General features: G+C 49.8%; 1 protein-coding gene across 4 annotated transcripts in view; it reads left to right on the forward strand.

Moving 5' to 3' along the window:
* Positions 1–21,531, forward strand: part of Kcnq1 (potassium voltage-gated channel subfamily Q member 1) — a 319,040-nt gene that overhangs the window by 998 nt on the left and 296,511 nt on the right. Inside the window, exon 1 of one of the 4 annotated variants that reach the window (XM_034508125.2) lies at positions 1–504. This exon is cut by the window's left edge and continues 32 nt beyond it. The exons of 2 other annotated variants lie outside the window; for them this stretch is intronic. In XM_034508125.2, the coding sequence (XP_034364016.1) occupies positions 119–504 (386 nt within the window). In that variant the 5' untranslated portion in view covers positions 1–118. Of the gene's footprint in view, positions 505–2,136; positions 2,247–21,531 lie in introns of those variants that run through there. One more of the 4 variants, XM_076913907.1, reaches the window with a different exon arrangement.

The raw sequence follows: 21,531 nt of genomic DNA on the forward strand, positions 1-21,531 counted from the left end.
CGGACAGCGGCCCCCCGTGGCTGGGCTGGCAGCAGTGGCCACCCGCACTGCGCTCTGCGCTCTGCGCTGCCTTCTCTTCAGGTCGGAGGAGCGGCGGGGTCCGGGGTCCTGTCTGGCCATGGACACGGCCTCGTCCCCGCCCAGTGCTGAGAGGAAGCGCGCGGGTTGGGGCCGCCTGCTAGGCGCCCGGCGGGGCAGCGCGGGACTGGCCAAGAAGTGTCCCTTCTCACTGGAGCTGGCCGAAGGTGGCCCGGCGGGCAGCACGGTCTATGCGCCCATCGCGCCAGCCGGAGCCCCGGGGCTCGCGCCCCCCATGTCGCCCCCTGTGTCGCCCGCCCCGGCCCCTGCAGACCTCGGCCCACGTCCGAGGGTGAGCCTTGACCCGCGCGTCTCCATCTACAGTGCGCGCCGCCCGCTGCTGGCGCGCACCCACATCCAGGGCCGCGTCTACAACTTCCTCGAGCGCCCCACGGGTTGGAAATGTTTCGTGTACCACTTCACCGTGTGAGTAACCTCTCCGCACGCACGACTCCTAGGTCTGGTGCCACTGTGGCCCAAGGGGAGGCAAGAAAGGGCTAATCACAAATCACAGAAAGCAGAAACCAGACTGAGAGTCAGTCCCTTAAGTTCAGGGACTCTGCTTTGGCTTAGTGGGGCATGTGGAGGGGGGCACTTGGAATATAGGGTACACCAACCTAGGAGCTCCCCCAGGCCATGCGCTTGGGATGGAAGGACAGCGCTTAGATGTTAGTCCGCACAGGAGGAGTAAGCAAGCTGGGAGCCGACCTTTTGGTGTGGGTCAGCTGTGACAAGAGACTCGGGAGGCCCCAGGAGTGGACTGGTGTCTGTGTGCAAGCCCATCCAGGCCTTGGCGGGTGTCTCTGTCTTAGGCACTCAGAGCAGCAGGGACATTTACAGGATAGATTAGCAGGTGCATTGGTGTTGGCCAAGATGTTCACAGGGAGTGCCCTCAGCTTCAATAACCCAGGCTGATGAAAGTGAGTAGGATGCCCTGACCCAGCCGACATTGTCTGGAGTCCATGAACAGCACCTGCTTTTAGGGAACGGGGGAGGGAGCGGAGCTGCACCTGGCCCTCACTGCTACCAGGTGGCTTTTATTCTCACAGGCTGCCTGAGAGGGGCAGGGCACTCCATTTTTCAAGGGCAGGGTCACAGAAAGTCATCTCCAGGAATGGTCTGGCTGCACTCCTTGCTGCCTCCCCTGGCCACCTCGAGGTAGCACTTCCTGGCTGTCCAGTTTCTTGGTGCCCTGCCAGCCTCTGGCTCAGGATTCTACTCTAACGACCCCGCAGCTAATTGCTTTGGATGTTCCACTAGGTGACCTCCTTGTGTCTCGTCTTGCCACCTGGGCAGGGGAGGGCCTCCACTGGGTGTCTAGCGTTCTGTTTATGCCTCTGAGGTACAGCAAGAGCCAGGCTCACGAAAGTGAGTTCTGATGACTGTTGGCCTTGCAAAGGGAGACAGTGATCTCCCAGGGTATCCAGGGCAAATCTCTGGACACCCTGTCCCCACTGGCATTCTTGGTATGTCCTTAAGGCCACCCAACCCCACCACCCACCCTACCTTACCTCCCAAAGTGCCAGGACTCCTGAGGCTTCATTGCTGGTCTTTTGAGGATGGAACCACTGCATGTGTTTGCTGCAGCAGAGGGCTTTCCTCAGGGCATAGGGAATCATGTGCAAAGACCCCAAAGGGCCTTGTCCACTGTAGGAATGTCTAGCAAACATGGCCTGCTCCTTTCTAACACTTGCCTGCTGGATCCTAAGATCCCTGAGATGAAAGGGGTGGGGTGCTGGAGAAGCCCCTACTCTGTTACCTTTCTGTCCAGGAGCTCCATTCGCCAAGGTGAGCAGCCTTCAGACACTTGCATTGAATCCTCCTGGGGATGCAGGTCATTAGAATGAGCGTTGTTAAGTTCCTGACTGTGGTAGCCTGGCCCTGGTGGAGGAAGAGGGCTTGTCCCGCCCCAGAGGAAGTCTGTGCTTACACTGTGCTTTCTTCCTGAATTGGATTGTTCAACCCTCGGGAAGTTTGCTCAGCAGAGCTTGCCTTTGCCCAGCCTCCCCAGGAGCCAGGAGCCACTGGGCCCTGGTGGCTTCTAGATTGGTGGTCTAAGGTCTTTGTCAAGGAGAGGGAGAGAGATGCTAGCTCCTGAGTGGTGGTTGGTGAATCTTGCCCAGCCTTATCCTTGGCTGCCCATGGAATTTAGTTACAAAGAGGGAGGGGTAAGTAAGCTGGGAGTACCCTGCTGGGCACAGCGTGTGGTTTGCTGAGACTCTAGGGGGAGGGGCCTCATCTCCATCACCTTCAGGAGGTGGGCAGGACCCTCTGGGTCAGGCAGTTTCCTGAGAAGAGACATGGCCAACAGTTGGGAGCCTAAGTAACATCTTTATAAAATGCATGGTCATGCTGGTTACCCCTGGTGTTGCTCTAAATGGTAAATGTGGCTGACAAACTGTAAGCTCTGCACTTGTTAAGATGAACTCTTAAAACATACAGGGATGGTTCTGTGGCCCAAAGGACAAGCCTGCTCTAGAAAAACCGGGCATAAATGTGTGGGGGTGGAGGGAGGCGTAGGGGTGAGAGCCAGTGTCCTGCAGTCTCTGGGGTATGCTTTCCCACATGCGTATGGGGAAACAGACCCGGACATCCTGGCCCCTCCTTGGGGGACCCCCACCTTGGCCCAAATAGAGTAGCTCTTCCTGTGTCTGTGCTGACCTTCCCTGGCTGACAGGGTCAGGACATGGTCCCCAGGCACTGTCCTCTGCTGCTTGGGTTCCCACCCCCTCACCCTAATCCTCTTGTAGCTCTGTATCCCTATAGAGGGCATCCCCTTCCTAGCCTCGGTCACAGGGATCCAGTCGCCTTGCTGCTGGGCCTTGGCCAAGGTCGGGGGCAGATGTTCCAAAGTATCTACTCTGATTGTCAAGCTACTTGGAGATACTGGTTGTAACCAACAGAGGGGTTTAAGAGACCCTCCCCACCTCCCTCATTCTTGAACCTAAACTTGATCATCCTGTCTCCATCTTCTCACAGTCCTGGCTTGCTCAGTTCCCAGAGAACTTTCTGGTGCCTTTTGCTAGTACCTCAGGGAGTTGATCATGAGTGGACCTTGCAGCTGCTACTGGTAGTCAAATGGGCTGGCCTTTCCAATTGCAGGGCCTGCACTGTATTGGCTATGACTCTCATGGAGTGGCCACTGGACAATTATTTAACAGACCTAGGAAGGTAGCTGTCAGGATGATGGGAACATAGCAATGGGATAACTGCAGGGCTGTGTAGAAAAGCAAATCTTTTCTCTAAACACCTCTACCTATTCTTCAGCTCTGGATAAATTTTGAGGCTTCTCTACATGCCATCTTCTTCGGGGCCTGGTCCCTTGCTGTCATCTTGCTAGCTCTCTTAGCATCCTGACTGTCCAGATATACATATCCCCTCAACCTGTCCTCAGACCCAGCCTGGCACTTTTGTGTACACCTTTGACTGTATGCGGAGCACTTCATCCTGGTTTGCCCTTAGTTGCGTGGCCATAAACATCCTTTGTAACAGGGCTCTCAGCTGGGTAGGAGGAGGAGACAATCTCATGGAACTCAGACCTAAGGAAGGGCCTCCCTACCTGGGTCATGAAGGAATGGGGACCTGTGCCAGGCCAAAGTAGTACTGGGAGCTGCTGAGGTAGGGAAGAAGCCTATAGGGGCCCGTGGTATAACAATGACAGGGCATTGTCAGGCCAGCTGCTGTGGCCTGTTTCTCAGTGACTTTGGTGCTTAGAGCCCTCTGGTGGCAAAGTAATGTCAGGAGCTCACGCTTCCTGGGTGTGGTGTCCCCTTTGCAAACAGTGCTTACCTACAAAGCACAATGCAAGGTGGCATCCACAGCAGGTCTGCCTAGCAGTGGGGAAAGCTGTAGCTGCCTCTGTCAAGTGGCTCCTGAGTAATAAGATGCACAGGTCTGATCATGGCCAATGTCAGGGCTTCTGCTCCTCCCACTCTCTCTCTTCAGCACCCTTATCTAGGAAATGAACCCTGATTAGCCCATGGTCTCTCCCAGCTCTGACATTCCAGGCCAGCTGTTGGCTCCTATGTACCTTGCTGTGATTGATTTCCCTCTTCATGAGACTGACAGCCTGGGGGAGACTCCAAGGCATGTACCAGGCCCAGAAGAAGACCGAGATGGTGTGGAAATGTGTGGTCAGTCCCAATGAAAGGTTGTAGAGAAACTTCTAGAAGCTTTTATGTGGGTTGCCCAGCACCTGCCTCTGGCAGGGAGAATGAAGGGACGAGTGCTGGCCACAGGGGCCACTTGGATGCTGAACCTAAGAACTAGTTGCTGAGGGGAGGGGCAGACCCTTTAGACCCCATGGGGAAGTACATGGAGTAACAGGTAGGGCGGGAGGTAGGCTGAGGCCCTGTAGGGCCTTAGGGCCAAAAAGTAAGTGGCACTACTTAGCAGGTCGCCCCTGCTGGGGTCTGCTCACCCTGCCTGAGGCGCTCTGGGAAGCTTCCTCCTTGCTCCTCCTCATGGGAATCCCTTTTCATAACTTTGCTGATCGTGCAGAGCCCCAGATTTCTGCCGGCCTCAGAGAGCAGCCAGTGATTGCTCTGTGAGCAGGCTGTGGCCATCACAGGACCTGACTTTTCATGAGGCTTCAGAGCATGTGAAAGGACTGCCTCTGTGAACCCCGTTATCTTCTGTTGTGTGGCCCAGCCCCATTCCCTGGCCCTGCCTGGAGGCCTCTTGAAAGGTGGAGGGGGCTATAGCAGTGGCTCTGTCAAGGACCTGTCAAATATGGCTACCTGCTGTGTGCAGTTGGGAACCCTGGAACTTGGAGGAGAGTAGATTATCTGTCTAAGGTCACACAATTGATTATGCCCAAGGAGGCAGGAGCTCCTTCCCCATATACCACATGTGGATTAAACCAAGTAAGGAATGGGTCGCTGTTCTTCTGGAGTAGAGAGTCCCTGGACAGAAGGAACCTGTCCTATGAGAATGAGTTGGAGTCTAACCTGACAAATGTCAGCTGCAATACGCACTCTGTCAAATGTTCAGAAGCTGCTTCCTCTGGGAAGCCTTCCAAGGCACAGATATGCTCAGTGCCTCTGTCTGTATCCCCTGCCCTTGCCTTCATGCATATGAAGAATCTATTGGTAAAGCTTTCTCGTGTGTGTGTGTGTGTGTGTGTGTGTGTGTGTGTGTGTGTCTGTCTGTGTGTCTGTGTGTTAGCATGTGTCTTGATGCTCCTGCATGTTAAGAGGCCATACAAGCAGGGCCACCTAGAGCTGTCTGTCTGGCTCCTTTCAAGGGCTTTCTTCACCTTTTACTTTACCCCACCCTCACAGCCTGGACTGTGGCAACTGCTGCCTGGAAAACTCTAAGCCCCACAGACAGGCCAGACTGATGACATCTGCCTGCAGTATTTTTATCCAGTGACATTCCTGAGCTTGGGAAAGTGGTGGGCAGACGCAGAGGCTGCCAGAGGGCTTTTCGGTGGCCTGGGGTTAGTCCTAAGGTTCTTACCCAGTACTGTTCTAATAAAGCCAGGGCTTCTGTCTTGGCCATTGCCCTGGCCAAGCACAGGCAGATGCAGATCTGAGGTAGAAGCACTAAACATGGTGCTTGACCACTTTCTGGCTACCTCCTAGAAAGTCCCCAGGTCTGGTTATGGGAACTGAGAACACCCCTGGATGTGGTTCCAGAAAGATCAAGGCAAAGACTGTGTGTCCTGGAAAGGAGACCCATTTGTAAAATCACTCACCCCATCTATACCAGGAGTGTGTGTGTGTGTGTGTGTGTGTGTGTGTGTGTGTGTGTATGTGTGTCTGTCTGTCTGTGTCTGTGTCTGTGTCTGTGTCTGTGTCTGTGTCTGTGTCTGTGTCTGTGTCTGTGTCTGTGTCTGTGTCTGTGTCTGTGTCTGTGTCTGTGTCTGTGTCTGTGCCTGAGTATGCACACGCTGGTTACCTTAGAGGCAATAAAAGGGTTTTAGATCTCTGGGAACTGGAGTTACAGACAGCTATGAGTTACCATGTGGGTGCTGAGACCTGAGCCCTCGTCCTCTTCAAGAACAATGGGTGGGTTAAACTACTGGACCATTTCTCAGCCCCATCTTGTGTCTGTTTTTATGCTCTGTTCATGCTGTTTTGGTTGCTCCAGCTATGAAGCATTGTTTGTTTTTAAAACAGGGTCTAATGTAATGTAAGCTGACCTCAGACTCAGACTATGTAGCCAAGGATGACCTTAGACTCTTGATTCCCACTTCCCTACCTCCCAACTGCTGGGATTACAGATGTGCACTAAACACTCTGTAATAGATAGTATCCCATTTGTTTTAAACCTCAGACTCTCCTCCCCTTTCTGCCTCAGATTGAACCCAGAACCTTGTGCATGCTAGGCAAGCATTCCGCCAGCTGAGCCACATCCCTGTCCTGAGAATGTCTCCAAGTTGTCTATTATGCTATCTCCACCATTGTTCTTTTGGGATACAATTTCCTGGCCTATTTGGGTTCTTCTGTGGCCCCATACCAATCTTTGGACTTCTTTTTAGTCCTATGAAAAAATGCCACTGATACTCTGTTAGTAGCTGCATTGAATCTGTACGTTGCTGTGTGCAGTGATTGGACATTTGAACACTTTCCTTTGGAGCCACAAACATGCTATGACCATGTTCTGCATTCTCTTTAATTTCTCACCATTGTAATGTTCACTGTAGAGCTATCTGCCTTTTTAGTTACCCGCATCCATCCTTTTGTATCTGATATGAGCAGGCTCTATCTTGATTTTAGTCTTAGCAAGTTAATGGAGTGCTACCAAGTTTTAAACATGTATTTTATTCTGTACATCTCTGTTATATTCAATGGCCAGTTGTAACATGGGGTGTGTGTGTGTGTGTGTGTGTGTGTGTGTGTGTGTGTTTGACTTTGTGGTCTCTCATGTGGTCTATCCTGTAGGCCATTCTCTGTGCTGGTGAGGTGTTCTGTGGCTATGAGTGGGGTGTTTCATAAACACCTTGTAGCTCCTTTTAGTCTATAGTGTATTTTAACTCCAGTGTTTCTCCACTGACTTTTTCCTGGAATGCCTGGCCATTGATACAGTTTGTCCTTAACTGAAATTCTGTTAGATAATGTTTCTCCTTTGAGATCTAATGCTCTTTGCTTTATAACAGTTGGGTGTAGGAATTCACCTGTTGACTCTATCCCTTGGCCAGGCTTCCCTGTCTCTTTTTAGTCTTTGACAGTTGACTTTCCTGATGTAAGTGTGCCTACTGCTTGCTTTTGTTTTCATTTGCCTGAAGTGTTTCCCATTCTTGAACTTTCAGTCTCTGTGTTAGTTATTTTTATCATTGCAGTGATACAATACCTGACAGAAACAATTTAAGAGAAAAGAAAGGATTTATTTTAGCTTGCAGTTTGAGCTATGAAGAGACTAGAGACAATTGTTTGTTTTGTTGTTGTTGTTGTTGTTGTTGTTTTAGAGCACCACATGAAGCCTTTTTTATAGGACTAATCTGTTAATTAGTTCTTGTAGTTTTGTTTGCTTTAGAAAGACTTTATTTTTTGATTTTGTGAAGGGCAGTTTTACTGGTTATAGTATTCCTGGTTTGTGGGTATTTGTTCGTTCATTCATTCATTCACTCATTCATTCACTCATTCATTTTTTTTTTTTTTAAACTCTGGAGTTATCATCTCATTCTTTCCTGGCCTAAAAGGCTTCTTGCTGTTAGTTTAATGAATATTCCCTTTTATGTTATTCCCCTTTACCTGGCACTTCTATCTTGCTATGCTTAGAATTTTCTGCCTTGTATTTTTGGTAGTTTGATGATAATGTTTCTTGTAGAGTGTCATTAAAATTTTTTTAACTTTATGTTTTGCCAGCATGTGTGTTTGTGTATAACATGTGTGCAGTGCCTGCTGAGGCCAGAAGAGGGTGCTTGAACCATAGAACTAAAGTTACAAATGATTGTGCACTCTTATGTGGGTGCTGAAAATCAAACCCAGGCTCTCTGGAAGAGCAGGCAGTGCTCTTAACCACTGATCAATCTGTCCAGTTCTGTAGTGCTTTTGGTTGTATCTAGTAGCGGGTCCTTAGAGCTTCACTGGCTTAAATGTATGTATTTCATCCAAAAATTGTGAGGTTTTTAGTAATTATTTTGTCAATTTTATTTATGCCTCTTTCCTTCCCCTCTCATTCTGAAACAGCCACAATGTACCTGTTTTGTTTTTTTGTTTGGTTTTTTATTTGTTTGTGGTTTTTTGGTTTTTTTTTGTTGTTGTTGTTTTTTGTTTTGTTTTGGTTTTGTTTTTTTTGTTTTTCGAGACAGGGTCTCTCTGTGTAGCCCTGGCTGTCCTGGAACTCACTCTGTAGACCAGGCTGGCCTTGAACTCAGAAATCCACCTGCGTCTGCCTCCCAAGTGCTGGGATTAAAGGCGTGTGCCACCACTGTCCAGCTCACAATGTACCTGTTTACTCAACTTCTAGTCTCCTATAGGTCTTGAAGGTTTTATTTGCTTTTGCATATCTTTGGGCTGACTTTCCTTTTTGTTAGACTTGTATTCAGGCTCAGAAACTCTTTTGCCTGATCTGTTCTGCATCAAGGCTCTTAATAGTATTTTTATTTCATATATCTTGTTCTTTCAGTCCAGACCGCCCACCCCCATCTGGCCCTCTGCCAAATTTTTTATTTATATCACAAAACAAAATTTTCCCAATTTCCTTAAATTGTCTTAAATTCCTATAATCTGTTTTATCTTATTAAGTTTCCTTTTAAAAAAATCACTAGTTTGAATTCTTTGTCAGGTAGTCTATCTTTTTTCCTCTTCTTTGGGATGTATTGCTAGAGAATTACTAGTTTCTTTGGGCTCCTTCCCTTCTGCCCAGAGACCTTTAGGATGCAGTGTTCTCCAGCAAGGAGATGCTCTGCTCTTAACTTCAGGAGTGCCATGTTCCCACAGGCACCTCCCCACCCCCAGCCTGGCCTCTATCTGTAGCCCCAAGGAACCACTTCTGGTGGCTACTCCTTTCCTAATACTGGGTGCCTACCTTGTACCTGGCTACCTCATCTGTAAGGAGCAGGCCTTTAGGTTTCTCTTCCATGCTTCTTGCAGGTTGATGCCTTTCTCTGTACCCTTTCTAAACTGAGTTCTTGGGCACACTGCTCAAAGTAACTTTCCAGAGTACCTTCTCATGGAACTTGCACTTAGGAAGCCACAGTCAGGGTTCCTCAGCTACCTAGAGACCCAAGCCACCTCCAACTTTCTTCAGGCCTTGCCCTTATAGAGAATCCCCTTCAGCAGCCTGGGGACCCCCTACCTTACCTTGGGCCAGAGTACATATTTCTCCATATTGGTTACTGTTTCCAAAGAAAGAGAGGCCCTTATTCCCATGTTTCCCTCACAGAGGTTCCCCATCTACCTAGCAGAGGGGAGAACCTGGGGTCCCAGAGGAAGTCCATTTGCGCCTAAGCATTCCCAAGGAGCCCTTGACCTCCGCAGAGGTCTGCTCTACAGTATCTCTGCCTGGTCCTTTATGAACCGCATCTATGCCCTTGGCTATTGTGACTTAACATATGGTAAAACATGAAGATGTGGTGGTTAGAGGAGCATGCTACTGGCATGTGGCCAGGCAGATGGCCAAGGCAACAGAGCCTTAAAAATCCATATTAGGAGCTGCAGCATCTCAAACCAGGTGGACTTCACGGGAAATGTCCCCATCATTAGATGGCCAAAGCATAAAATAGCCAAATGGGGCTCACTGGTCATGCAACATGCTGAGATCACTTCCAAAGTGGTCCAGAGAACCAGTTGTGTGGGAGATGCCACATGCAGGGGACATTGTGCAACTGTGGCAAGGGGGGCAGTCCCAGGTTTTAGGATGAGTCTCTAGTGAGAAAAATCATCGTGGAGCGGGAAGTGTCAGAACACATCTGCAATCCCAGTGTGTGGGAGGTTGAGTCAGGAGGCTTTCCACAAGTCTGAGACCGGCCCTGGCTACATATCAAGACATTGTCTCAAACAAAGCAAAACAAATAAAAACTACCTAAAAGACCCAGAGGAGGAGGAACCACCAAATATCTTTGTTTACACACTTGACTGGGGATCACATAAAACATTGTAAGAAAGGAAAAACCGACCTGCTAAGCTCAATTAAAAGCTTCAAAATTGTTGTTGTTGTTGTGTGGTGGTGGTGGTGGTGGGGCGGGATTTGTTTGTTTTGCTTGCTTGGTTGGTTTTTTTTCTTTTTTTATTGAGACAAGGGCTTCCTGCTTATACCTAAAGGGATAGCCTGCACCATCATGGGTCCTGGTGAGATCACAGATTCAGCTTTGAGGGTCTCAGCCACCAAGTTGTCCAAAATCTAGACGGGTGGGACAGCAGGTATTGAAGTAGAATTACTCCCCTGGGACCTACATTGCCATCACTACTGGAGGAGTGAATGAGCTGGGCACAGCTTCCTGATCAAGCTTATGGGAAATACTGGGGCAAGAAGAGCATGCTTTGGTGCTAATGCTGGGATTGAGGTGTGTTAGTCATGATGGAGGGGACCTGGAAGGCAGAGGACCTAAGTAAGATCTTTGGTGAAGAAATAACCAAGAAATATGCAGGGGAGGAGGGAAGAGTAGAAGGCCTCGGGGAGTGTGTAGCATGTGCCCTTTCTTGGGTCCTGATCAAACAAATTGCAAAACCCACTGTTTGAGATTACTTTGCTCGAGGGTATGCTCCATTCTGGGTGTCACCTCTTGGGTCTGTGTCTCCAGGTTTCTGTCTGCTGTGTGAGCTGGCTCTGCCTAGTGAGAGAGGGTGAGGTGGCTGTGATCCTTTTGTGGCTAGCTCCCTTACTCTCTGAGGAGGATGCCAGGAAAATGTTGGGCTGGAGCAGACAGACAGAAGCTTATGCCCAGTGCTCTGGTGCTCTTTCATGCCAGCCCTGTAATGTCTGCAGAGAGATGGGAAAGCTGGGCTTCCCAGGAGTGCTTGAAGGAACCCAGCTAGAATGGCCCATAGTATCTGTGCTTACAGACCTGTTATTCAGCAGTGAGCATAGGAGCTGAGTGCTGCCTGGAATTGGCCCTCTTCATGTGACCAGCTGGGACTTGGAGGACTAAGGCTGGGGAGCTACCAGTGTGCAGGAAAAGCAGCATGCCCAGCTGTCTCAGAGAGCTTGAGGGTTGTGGGGGAGGCGGGAGGGATGGAGGTAGAAATGCTAGGGCAAGAGTCAGGCTAGGAAAACCAGAGGGCTGTTGGTGAGCCTTAAAAGACTTAACAGCTTAGAGCCTCCCTGGCCCTGCTGGAGGCCCCCAGGAATGTGGGGGGTGGGGGTGGGGAATCACATTTGTACCTCAGAGAAGCCACCTGACTTTGGCTGAAGCCACTTACATATCTAGTATGGTCTGGTGTCTATCTTGCACTTCTTGAAAGGGGGAAAAAATGCCTAGTGTTTTTCCATCCTTCCACACTGCAGGTCAGTGGTCCTATCTGTAGACAGCCAAGGCTAGCAGCTGCCTTCTGTGCTGACCTCAAGTCCAGAGATCACTGTCTGGAGAGTGGGCAAGGACTCCCCACCCCCTTCAGCTCCTCCTCCTCTCCTGTCTAGCTTTTACTTCCTCTTTTCTCCCCTTCTCCCACCTCCCATTCCCTTCTTCTCCCCTTCCCATCTCCTTCTTCCCATCCCCCTCCTTCTCTCCCCTTCCTTCCTTTCTCACTTCCCTCACCCTCCCTTGTCCTTCCTCTGCCCCCTCCCCCTTTACCTTCCCTGCTTCCTCCTCCTCCCTCTTCTCTCCTCCTCCCTCCTGCCTGAAGTTTTTTACTTGGTAACTAGCCAGGCCCTTCCCAGTTTCCAAGTAATGAGGCATGCTTAGGTCTTTGAGGTGGTTTTTGTTCTGTAGGGTCACTCCTACAGAGTCCTTAGCTCCCTCTCTGGCAACAGGCTATAATCTCATGGTGCTTGGCCCAGGGACAGTGAGCTTGCTGTTTAATCCACAGGTCCTGTACAGGACAGCCCAGGGTAGATTGCTACCTGTTGTTACCCACATGGTTATGCCCTTCTTTGAGCCGGCTGCCTGCTTTCAGACAATTCCCTCTATGCAAGCAAGAGTCTCAGGAAAGCCTGTGTTCTTGTTCTGTTCCCCAGCTAGGGGATTTAGGGCTGATAGAATCAAAGTATGGCTTGCCCTCCTTCCATGGCTCAGCTGGGTTGCTGTAGTCTACACCATAGCTGGGTCCTCGAATTGCTTTAGCCAGATAGGCGTGGTTATTCTTTGTTTGTGGGAACCTGAAAGCCAGGGGCGTGTACAAAACCACACAGGAAATTTGGCGTCTTTGAGTCAGACCAGATTGAACACCTGCCTACCAATGATCAGCATCAATAGCTTCTCCTCAGCTCAGGAGCCCCGCCTGGCGCTCTCCCAAGAGCTCTCTGGTCCTAGGAGGGCTGGGATTCACTGAGCACCCAGACAAGCTGTGGGTTCACCCTCTTGGGTTCTGTATGCAGTACACAGTGAAGATTTCCAGAGAAACCACAGATCCTTCCAGCAAAGTAGAAAGTAGGAAGTGGCAGAGAGTAACCCTCAAATGTCCTAGTTCCCTGGGAAGACAGGCTGGACAGAAAGTGGGCCCAGGTAGCAAAGGCCGCATGGCTTGCCTGTGTTTCTCTGAGCAGACAGATACAGTGCCCATCTTTTTGGGGGACTCTGTGGAAGGGGACCATCAGTGGTGCAACTGTAGAACCTGGCCTCTCAAGTGACATTGGAGAACAGAAAGTCTTCATGCACACAGAGCTGGCCTCCCTTCTGCTGGATTGCAGAATGCCCTCTCCTAAGCAAGTTGTGATGACAGGGGGCAGTTGAGATGGGTGTGACACCATCCCAGAGCCTGCATACTGGGAGGGAGGGTGTGTGTGTGTGTGTGTGTGTGTGTGTGTGTGTGGCCTGGGAGGTTACCTTGCTTTTTGGGCTGTTTCCTCACATGTGGACAGTGTCTGGGCCTCTGTCTCAGGGATGCAAACAGGTCATGTGGCCATGTGTTTGGGCATCACAGAGCTTCACATCTTGCTATGTGTGACCATTTAAAGGCCCTCAAAGCTATCATCTCACTATCTAACTCTTCTGTGTCTCTGGCATTGGAGGGCGTTATTTCTAAGTAGACATATGAACTAGTCACCTCCTTGCAAATGTTCAGAATATTCGGGAAATAAGATCTGTAGAGAGGCAATTCTCCAGAGCTTAGAGGAGATAAGCCATACCAGCCACATAAGCCGATCTAGAGTGGGGCTGAGACACCCCTGCCTCTTACTCTGTCCACATAGGCTCCATGACACTGGGTGGGAGAGGCCCAGATGGGAATTTGTATTTTCATGTGTGTACATGTGTGTTGGGTGGGCAGTGAGACAGTCCACAAATAATGAATGACTATTTTTATGTGGTCCCTGCTCCCAGGTCAGGCTTCTAGGGTTCAGGAAGTTGGAGTGTTAGACTATCACAGGATGCATGGATGGATGCATGTCTGGATCTGTGGGTGTTGGCTGGCTGGCTGTGGTGTTCCTGTGAAGTGGAAAGGCTGGACACGGGTGTGGGTGTACATGTCAAGGGCAGGGGTTACCGTCATGTCAGGGTTACTGTCTTTTTTGTACCCCTCCCCTGACATTTAAACACTTGCCTGGGAGTGCCTGGGGAAAGCTCTGGGTTTCTAGAAAGGCTATTCTTGGTGACCAGAATCGGTGAGCAGCATCCCACATTCTCACTGTGATCTGCAGGCAGCTGTTGTATTCCACAACTTCCTCAGAAGACCCTTTCCATAAGAGAGAAATAGGAGTTTCCAGGGCATCAGAGGACAGGTAGTCTCACAAGAGAATCCTGGGTGTAGGTAGCCTGGCAGGTGAGAGCCTGGCCGGCCATGGACCAGGGCAGTGCCATAGTAACAGCAAACTCTGAGGTAAAATGAAGGAACTGCCAGTGGTTCACAGGAACACAAAGGAGACTCTCCACTGATGGTATAAAGAGAGGGCAGAAACTATAGCCTTGCAGTTGGGTCAGACCTGACACCCAGAATTCTCCCTAGTGAGCTGAGCAGCTATGAAGGGTCTTAGTTGGTGAGGATTGCAGCCTACTTTAAATCTGTAGCACTGCTGGTGCTACAGATAAAACTGGGCACAGGAGGGCTGAGGGCAGCAGAACCAATGCAAGGGCCACTGGGAGTCTTCAGAGAATGTCTCAGCTGCAACAGAAGAAGCATGGGAGTGGTGGTAGGCTCCAGGGGCCCAGGTTTGCATTTGACAGAAAAGTGGGGCTGGTACTCTGTCCCAGGCCCATCCCATTATCTTGGGTGACCTGATGACCCCCCTTTGTTCTAGGACACCTGATCTCCACCTCACTTGGCCAGGAGGTAAAACACAAGACAGGTATACAAAGGGCCTTTGAGAAGTCCCTGCCAACATGTGCAGTTATGATGGTTTTCCGCTAAGTGTAAACTTGCCCTCTCTGCTCCAGACCAAGGTCCCTGGGTTAGCATTTTTGAGGTGTGGCACCTCCCCAGGCAAGTGAGAATGTTCTGGCTGTCCTTGGCACAAGGACTGGGGTGGGGAGTTAGGGGGGAGACTGGGGGTTCTGCGGCTTCCCAGCTTTGGTTCCCAGGGCGGCCCCACCTCTGCTGTGCTTATCAAGGCTTCCCTGGCTGGCTGCCTGTGGCCTCAAAGTCATACCGCCCTGGGCGGGTGTCCTTGGGCAAGCCAGCCTCTTCCAGGGTGGGGGACAAATGGTTGTCATGTGTAGGGTATGCTCAAGTGCCAGGTACCTGTTGAACAGGACACATACTGGCTCACAGAAGTTCAGGGGTACCAGGCTCACACAGGTACCTAGGTATGTTCTCAGTGTGTCTCCTGGAGGGCCTCAGCAGGAGGCCAGCAGGAACCAGCCACTGCAGGGGGCCTTAGAGGTATCAAATACATCCTGGGTGGGGTGCTTCTCTAGTCCTGTTAGCAGAGAAGCAACTTTTCAGTGTGTGAGAAGCACCTAAGGGCTCCTGACAAGGTGAACTGACTGCAGGATTAACCTAAATGGCAGGCTCTGTCTACAGGGCATTGTGAATATTGTGGACAGACAAGGGACTCGGGGTAAGGTCAGAACGTGTGGAAGAAATGTTGGGACAATTAGGGCTGGGTTTGACACTCATGGGAAAGTGTCCCTCACTTTGGTAGGTAACAGGGTGGTCACCCTGGGGTCAGGATACATGGTCATTTAACATGGAAAGAACCAGAAAGGGATGTTAAGGAATCCTTGTTGTGTTACAACAAATGTAATTCTGTATTTTGGATAATAAAAGCTCACCATTAAACAACAACAACAACAACAACTAATAAGAAACCTGCCATATAGGATTCTGTCCTACCCCCATGGCGGTGAGAAGTGTTTCCTTACATCTTAGGTGGAAAACTGACTGAATGAGCTTTGAAACTTGAGGGGGTGTTGGGGTAGGAATATATACCTGTTGAGGGGTCCCATAGGCTCTCTCAAAGCACTGTCTCTTTTTGGGTTCTGGACCTGAGTCCCCAGGTCCAATCCTTAGGCAAGTCTAGGGTTAGCATGATGTGGGTGGTCAGAGCTGTGGCCTGAAGGAACCCAGCTTTTCTTTGGGACTGGTACTCAGCTCATACTGGGAGGACCAAGTGAGCTCTGGGGATCTGGAAGCCCTGGGGGCAGTAGAGGAACAGCCTAGGCTGGGTGGGGCAGGGAGCCCAGGCAGCTCACAATGTGGGCTTGGGGCTAAAGGACAGGTACCGTATTAGGCCCAGAGATACAGGGTTTGGGGCCCCACCTCTTACTTTCTCTTTGTTACAAGGATCAGAAAGAGCAGTGCAACCCTCCCTTCCCCCGCCCCCAGGCTTCATCCAGAGGCTTCGAAGGAAGGAAGGAAGGTATTCTGTACCTAGACACTAGACTTGTGCTGTTGTGTGGCCCTCTCCTGAGTGGCCAGCCAGGGTACAAGTCCCTCATCTGGGTGGAAGGCCTGAGGTCCCCTGTACAGCCAACTACTGCTTTCTGCCCAGCACATAGCAGGCCATTTGAGAGTCTGAGCCAGAAGGGACTTTGGCCCACACCGAGGCCCCTTGCCTGTATAGCTTGTCTTAGTGAGGGACCCAGGGCAGTGGCAGAAGCTGTGGCCTTAGGGCCTACTGGGTGACCCTCTGTCTCGAGCAGCTTGGGTAGCTTTGTACAGCCCCACCCTGTCTCCACTCACTGCTCAGGAGAGTGCATTGCACAAGAACCTGTTGTGGGCAGATTGCTACCCTGGTGGCTTGTTCCTTTCACTACCTAGGGAAGGCAGCAAGGCATGGGGCTCCTTCATCCTCTTTGGGTGACCCCAACAGAGCCTGGCTCAAGCCAGGGGCATTTCCCTACACTGGGGAAACTGGCCTGGCCTGTGTGAGGATGAGGGGGTAGATACAGGACCCATCTCCACTAATCTCCCTTCCAGGACAAGGTAGTTCTGTGTTTCCCAGAGCCTCAGGTGAATTCAGGGGCAGCCTAGAGCTTGTCACTGGTCTGCTTTTTTGCATCCTGGCTGGGTAGGCTGGGACCCTGCCTTGGTTGGTCACACCCCTGAGTATAGGGCTGGCAGCATTCCTGAGAGCCTGCAGGGAGCTAGGCTCTACCAGATGGCTCCGGATCCTGACCTGCTGGCTGTAACCTGATCCATCCCCTCCCCTGGAGCTCTGGAGCTCCAGGGTTGGGCCACCTCTTTGAAAATTCAGACCCTCTTGGGTAAGTGTAGAGGTTGGAAGTTAGAAAGCTGGAGAGAACCTGCCCACTTAGAGCTGGCCCAGGGGCACTCAGCAGTATATCAGATCTTTCTGGATCCCCATGTTTAAGGCATGTCAACCCACAGCATTGCAGCCATGGTTGCTGGAGGCCACACAGACTTGCTCAGGCCCAGATGTCCCATTTTATAGCTGTAAAGACTGAGGTCCAGAGTAGAAGCCTTCAAAGAAGAGGTGACTCTTCTGTTAGGGTTCCACTTTGGTGGGTATATGTCTGTGTGGAGGTGTGTGATTCCCCTGCCTAGGCCAGAGAAGTCTCCTCTCTGCAGAAAAGTCTGGGGTCTCAGAAGCAGAATGTGGTAGTCCTGTTGTCAAGGTAAGAGTGAGGAGCTGGCTAGGGTTACCATGGAGACAGCTGTAGGCTTTCTGCTGTTATCTCTAGCTGGTCCTGGAGTGTGAACAGGTAACAACTGACACTTCCACCTGGCCTGGGAATATCTGGGCTGGGTCACCTTTTCCCAGTGCACCGGACACTGCATTTGGGAGGGGAGTGGGGTGTCAAGCCTAGTCCTATCACGATAATGCTGGATCTGGGAGACGGAGGTGCAATCATCTAGGGACAACCTCAGGAGGTGGGGAAGGTGGGGCTACACAGATGCTCAGTCATTATGCAAGGCTCCAATTGCAGGTGTAACTTAGGTGGTGATCCAGGGAGGGCAGACAGCTGGCCTTTGAAACATTTCTGTTTTGCAGAAAATTTGTTAGCTCTAGGTATTTTCCCCACCCAAACAATAAAGCCTTGAGTCAGAATATCCTGACTCACATATTAGCTGGTGGAGGGATCCTTGGGAGTTCTGAGGACAGTGGGAATTGAAGGTGCAGGTGAGTGTGTTTGGTGAGTGTCTTGCCTTCGTGGGACAGCTTCCTGCAGCTTCTGGGACCTGGGTAGGTACCAGGAAGGTACATATGACTTACCTCAAGGATTTCAGGTCTTGGAAGTACAATGAGTACTGATTCATGTGCTCCATGCAGCGTTGCTCATAGGAACATCACCACAGCCTCCCTTTTACAGATGGGGAAACTGAGGCATGTGCACTCAACTAATATTAGTCAAAGCTGGTGAAAATTTGGTTGTTTAGCATTGAAGATTGTGACAGTGCACGTGTGTGTGTGTTTGCATGTGTACATTTATGTACACTTAAAAATACTTTTTAAAAATTGTGGTAAACTATATTTAACACAAAATTTTCTATTTTAACCAAATTAAAGTATTATAATGGAGTGGTTTTAGTGACTCACACTCAGACATGTGACCATCATCTGTTCCTCATCTCAGCACCTGGGAAGGAACTCTTCCCCTTAGCCACAGTCACTCCCATCCCTCTATCCCTGCTAATAGGGCACTGTCTGTGATCTACTTTGGACATGGAGTCACACAATGTGTGACCTTTAGTACCTTTAGTGCCTGGCTTCTACTACTTAGCACAGTTTTCAAGGTTTGTCCTACTGTGATGTGTCAGGATATTCTCATTCTCTCTCTCTCTCTCTCTCTCTCTCTCTCTCTCTCTCTCTCTCTCTCTCTCGTGTGTGTGTGTGTGTGTGTGTGTGTGTGTGTGTGTGTAGGTCAGATGACAACTTGGGGCTGAGAACCAGTCCCACTACCACAGGCTTCTCTGCCAAGATGATTACGCATCTCAAACCTCGAATTCAAATAAACACCTTCTCCTTAAGTTGCTTCTTGGCAGGTATTTGATTAGATGAGGAAGTTAACTAATGCACACATCATAATTCCAGTCTTGGAAAATCTTATTTATAAAAAAGTTAGACATTTAGCTACAGATGTAAAAAAAGTTTCAAGTTTGATTTGGCAAGTCATACTGTAACAAATTTAAAAGGTTTGGGACTTTGTGACTTCTGCACATTTGATTGATAAGCTAGAGAAAAGTCACATAACCCCTGCAATTCCTTTTCTGAACCAAGGAACAGATGGCACTTGTGTCACTGCCCTGATGGTGATGCCACCCCTGATGTATAGGCCTTGGAACATCTCCTTACCAAATGGGCACTCAATGGTTTTCTGTTAGTTCTTCTGATCACAAAATCCAGAAATGCTCAGCAGAGAACATTGGGGAATTTCAATGAAGAAATTAATATTAATTTGTTGTAAGAAAAGTGAACACGGCTAATTGGAGGTCCTTTGGTGCTTTTTTTCTATGTGACTTTATAATGTAAGTGGTTGCACAATCCTTTTCTCTCCCGTGTGTGTGTGTGTGTGTGTGTGTGTGTGTGAGAGAGAGAGAGAGAGAGAGAGAGAGAGAGAGAGAGAACATACTTGAGGTCATGTGTATACATAGGGTGCACTCTGATTGCCTTTGTTAGTTTTAATTATCAACATGATATAGCCTAGAATCACCTGGGAAGGACATCTCAATAGTGGGATTGCTCAGATCAGTTTGGCCTGCAGGCACACCTCTAGGGGACTGTCTTTATTATTGATGTAGGAGGAACCAGCCCATTCTGAATGACACCATTCCCTAGGCAGGTGGTCCCAGCCTATATAAGAAAGCCAGTGAGTAGGATCCTGTGAGAGCCAGCAAGGTGCACTCCTCCATAGTTCCTGCCTTCAGGTCCCTGCCTTGAGTTCCTGCCCTAACTTCCCTCAGTGAGGAACTGTGACTGGGAAGAATAAGTCAAATAAACCCTTTCCTCCTCTAAATTGCTCTCAGTCATAGTGTTTTATCGCAGCCATAGAGGTGAAATGGGAATGGTGCTGAACCAGGAAGCCATTCTCCACAAGCTGCAGCTTATTAGCACCGTCTTCCCGGTTGTTGCCTCAGTTTCTCCTGAGGAACTGTGAGAGTCTATGGCCTGTGTTTGAGGGTGCTGCAAGTGAGCTGTGGAAGAGCGGAGCAACAGGAGGCTCTCGTCAGCACCAGACACACTAGCACCCTGTGCCCAAGCACTCATGCAGATATTTGAGAAAATCTCAATGCTGGGCCTTTGTTTGGACCTGCCTTTTAACGTTTTATATACATTCCTGCATGGCCCTTGCCTTTCCTCTGTGGTCTTGATGTTGCTTGTCTGATTCTCTCCTGTGGACACCTGGACTGCTTCCTCACTGACTATTAAAAATAGCACTCTGATGCAAATCCTCACAGTTCGGCAGGAACTCAGGATTGCGTCCTTGGGCATCATCCGCAGGAGACTGATAGGATCAAAGGCTTCCCACGGCTCTATGGCTCTGGAACCCAAAGTCACACTGGCTTGCAGGAAATGCCCTGACCTAGCCCCACCCACCTTGTGAGCCACCATTGACGTCCACCTCTAAAGCTGGGGACCACTACAACACACTCCATCAATTTGATGAGACAAAATGAGAACCTCACGCTTGGAAGGGAAGACTCGGTCAGCAAAATGCTTCTGAGGACCAGCGTTTGATCCTCAGTTAACGTGTAAAATGCTGGATGTAGTGGGGATGCAGACAGGGGAGGATGCTTGGTACTCACTGGCCAGCCAGCCTCAATAATCAGAGCCAGCTCATCTGCTCCAGACCCAGGAGAGTCCCATCTCAAAGTCTGTGTACAGCATTCCTGAGGATGATACTCCAGGTTGTCCTCTGGCTCCATGCACACTTGTGCAATGCACCACACACACCTGAATATGCACATATGTGCATAATTTTAAAATACAGAATCTCACTGAGTGTAATGGCAGAGGCAAGACTTTGAGTCTGAGGCCAGACTGGTCTACATAGCAAGTTTTTAGGCCAGCCAGGCTACATAGTGCAACTTTTTTTCTCAACAAACAAACAAACCAACAAACAAACAAACCCTCATTCAGTGAAGGCGTACTGTCGATATGCTTCAGTCTCATGTCATATTTATTACCATCCCACTGCCTTCCCATTGGGCCCTTGGAATTGTGGGCAAGCTGAGGTAATGAGACAAGAGTGTTATGCTCCTGAAAGTGATACTCTCCAAGGAGCAGACACAGATGCAAACAGATATGCAGTGTATAATGCATCTAGCAGGGAGAGGCAAGACCCCTAAGAAGCCATACACAGGGTGGAGTGGGGAGGAAGCCAGGTATCCTTCTGGAAGGTAGCCGGGAGCCACCACCTTAACCAGAGTCAATAGAGGAGGTGAGCCATTCCTTTTCTGGAAAAGACCGCCACGCGTGCAAAGGCCCTATGGGTGTGAGCTTGACTCCTGTGGGAGCAGCAGGGGGCTGGGGGAGGTGTGGGGCTAGGAGAGGAAGATGGGCAGTAGAGATGGGCCACGGAGCTGTGACTCAGACCACCAGGAAACACAGAAGGCTGGAGTAACAGGTGCTAAGGTCTGGTTTCTCAGCATCCCGACGTGTTTCTCGCTTTTTATTTTATTTTTTTTATTATTTTTTTATTTTTATTTTTTTATTTTTTTGGTTTTTCGAGACAGGGTTTTTCTGTGTAGCCCTGGCTGTCCTGGAACTCACTCTGTAGACCAGGCTGGCCTCGAACTCAGAAATCCGCCTGCCTCTGCCTCCCAAGTGCTGGGATTAAAGGCGTGCGCCACCACCGCCCGGCTCTTGCTTTTTATTTTAAAATAAATTTCCAGAACAGTGTAGAGTTCCCCAGCTGCCCCCATAGTCTCAGCAAATTGTATAGTTTGGTCACGTGACTAAAACCAGGAGACTGTCACCAGTGACTTGTGCCATCCCACCGAGAATACATTTTTCTCTTTTGCAATCTCCACCACATGCAGATGTGAAATCTTGTCTCCTACCACATGT

This window comes from Arvicanthis niloticus, chromosome 1 (genome assembly GCF_011762505.2).
Source record: "Arvicanthis niloticus isolate mArvNil1 chromosome 1, mArvNil1.pat.X, whole genome shotgun sequence".
Taxonomy (NCBI): Eukaryota; Metazoa; Chordata; class Mammalia; order Rodentia; family Muridae; genus Arvicanthis; species Arvicanthis niloticus.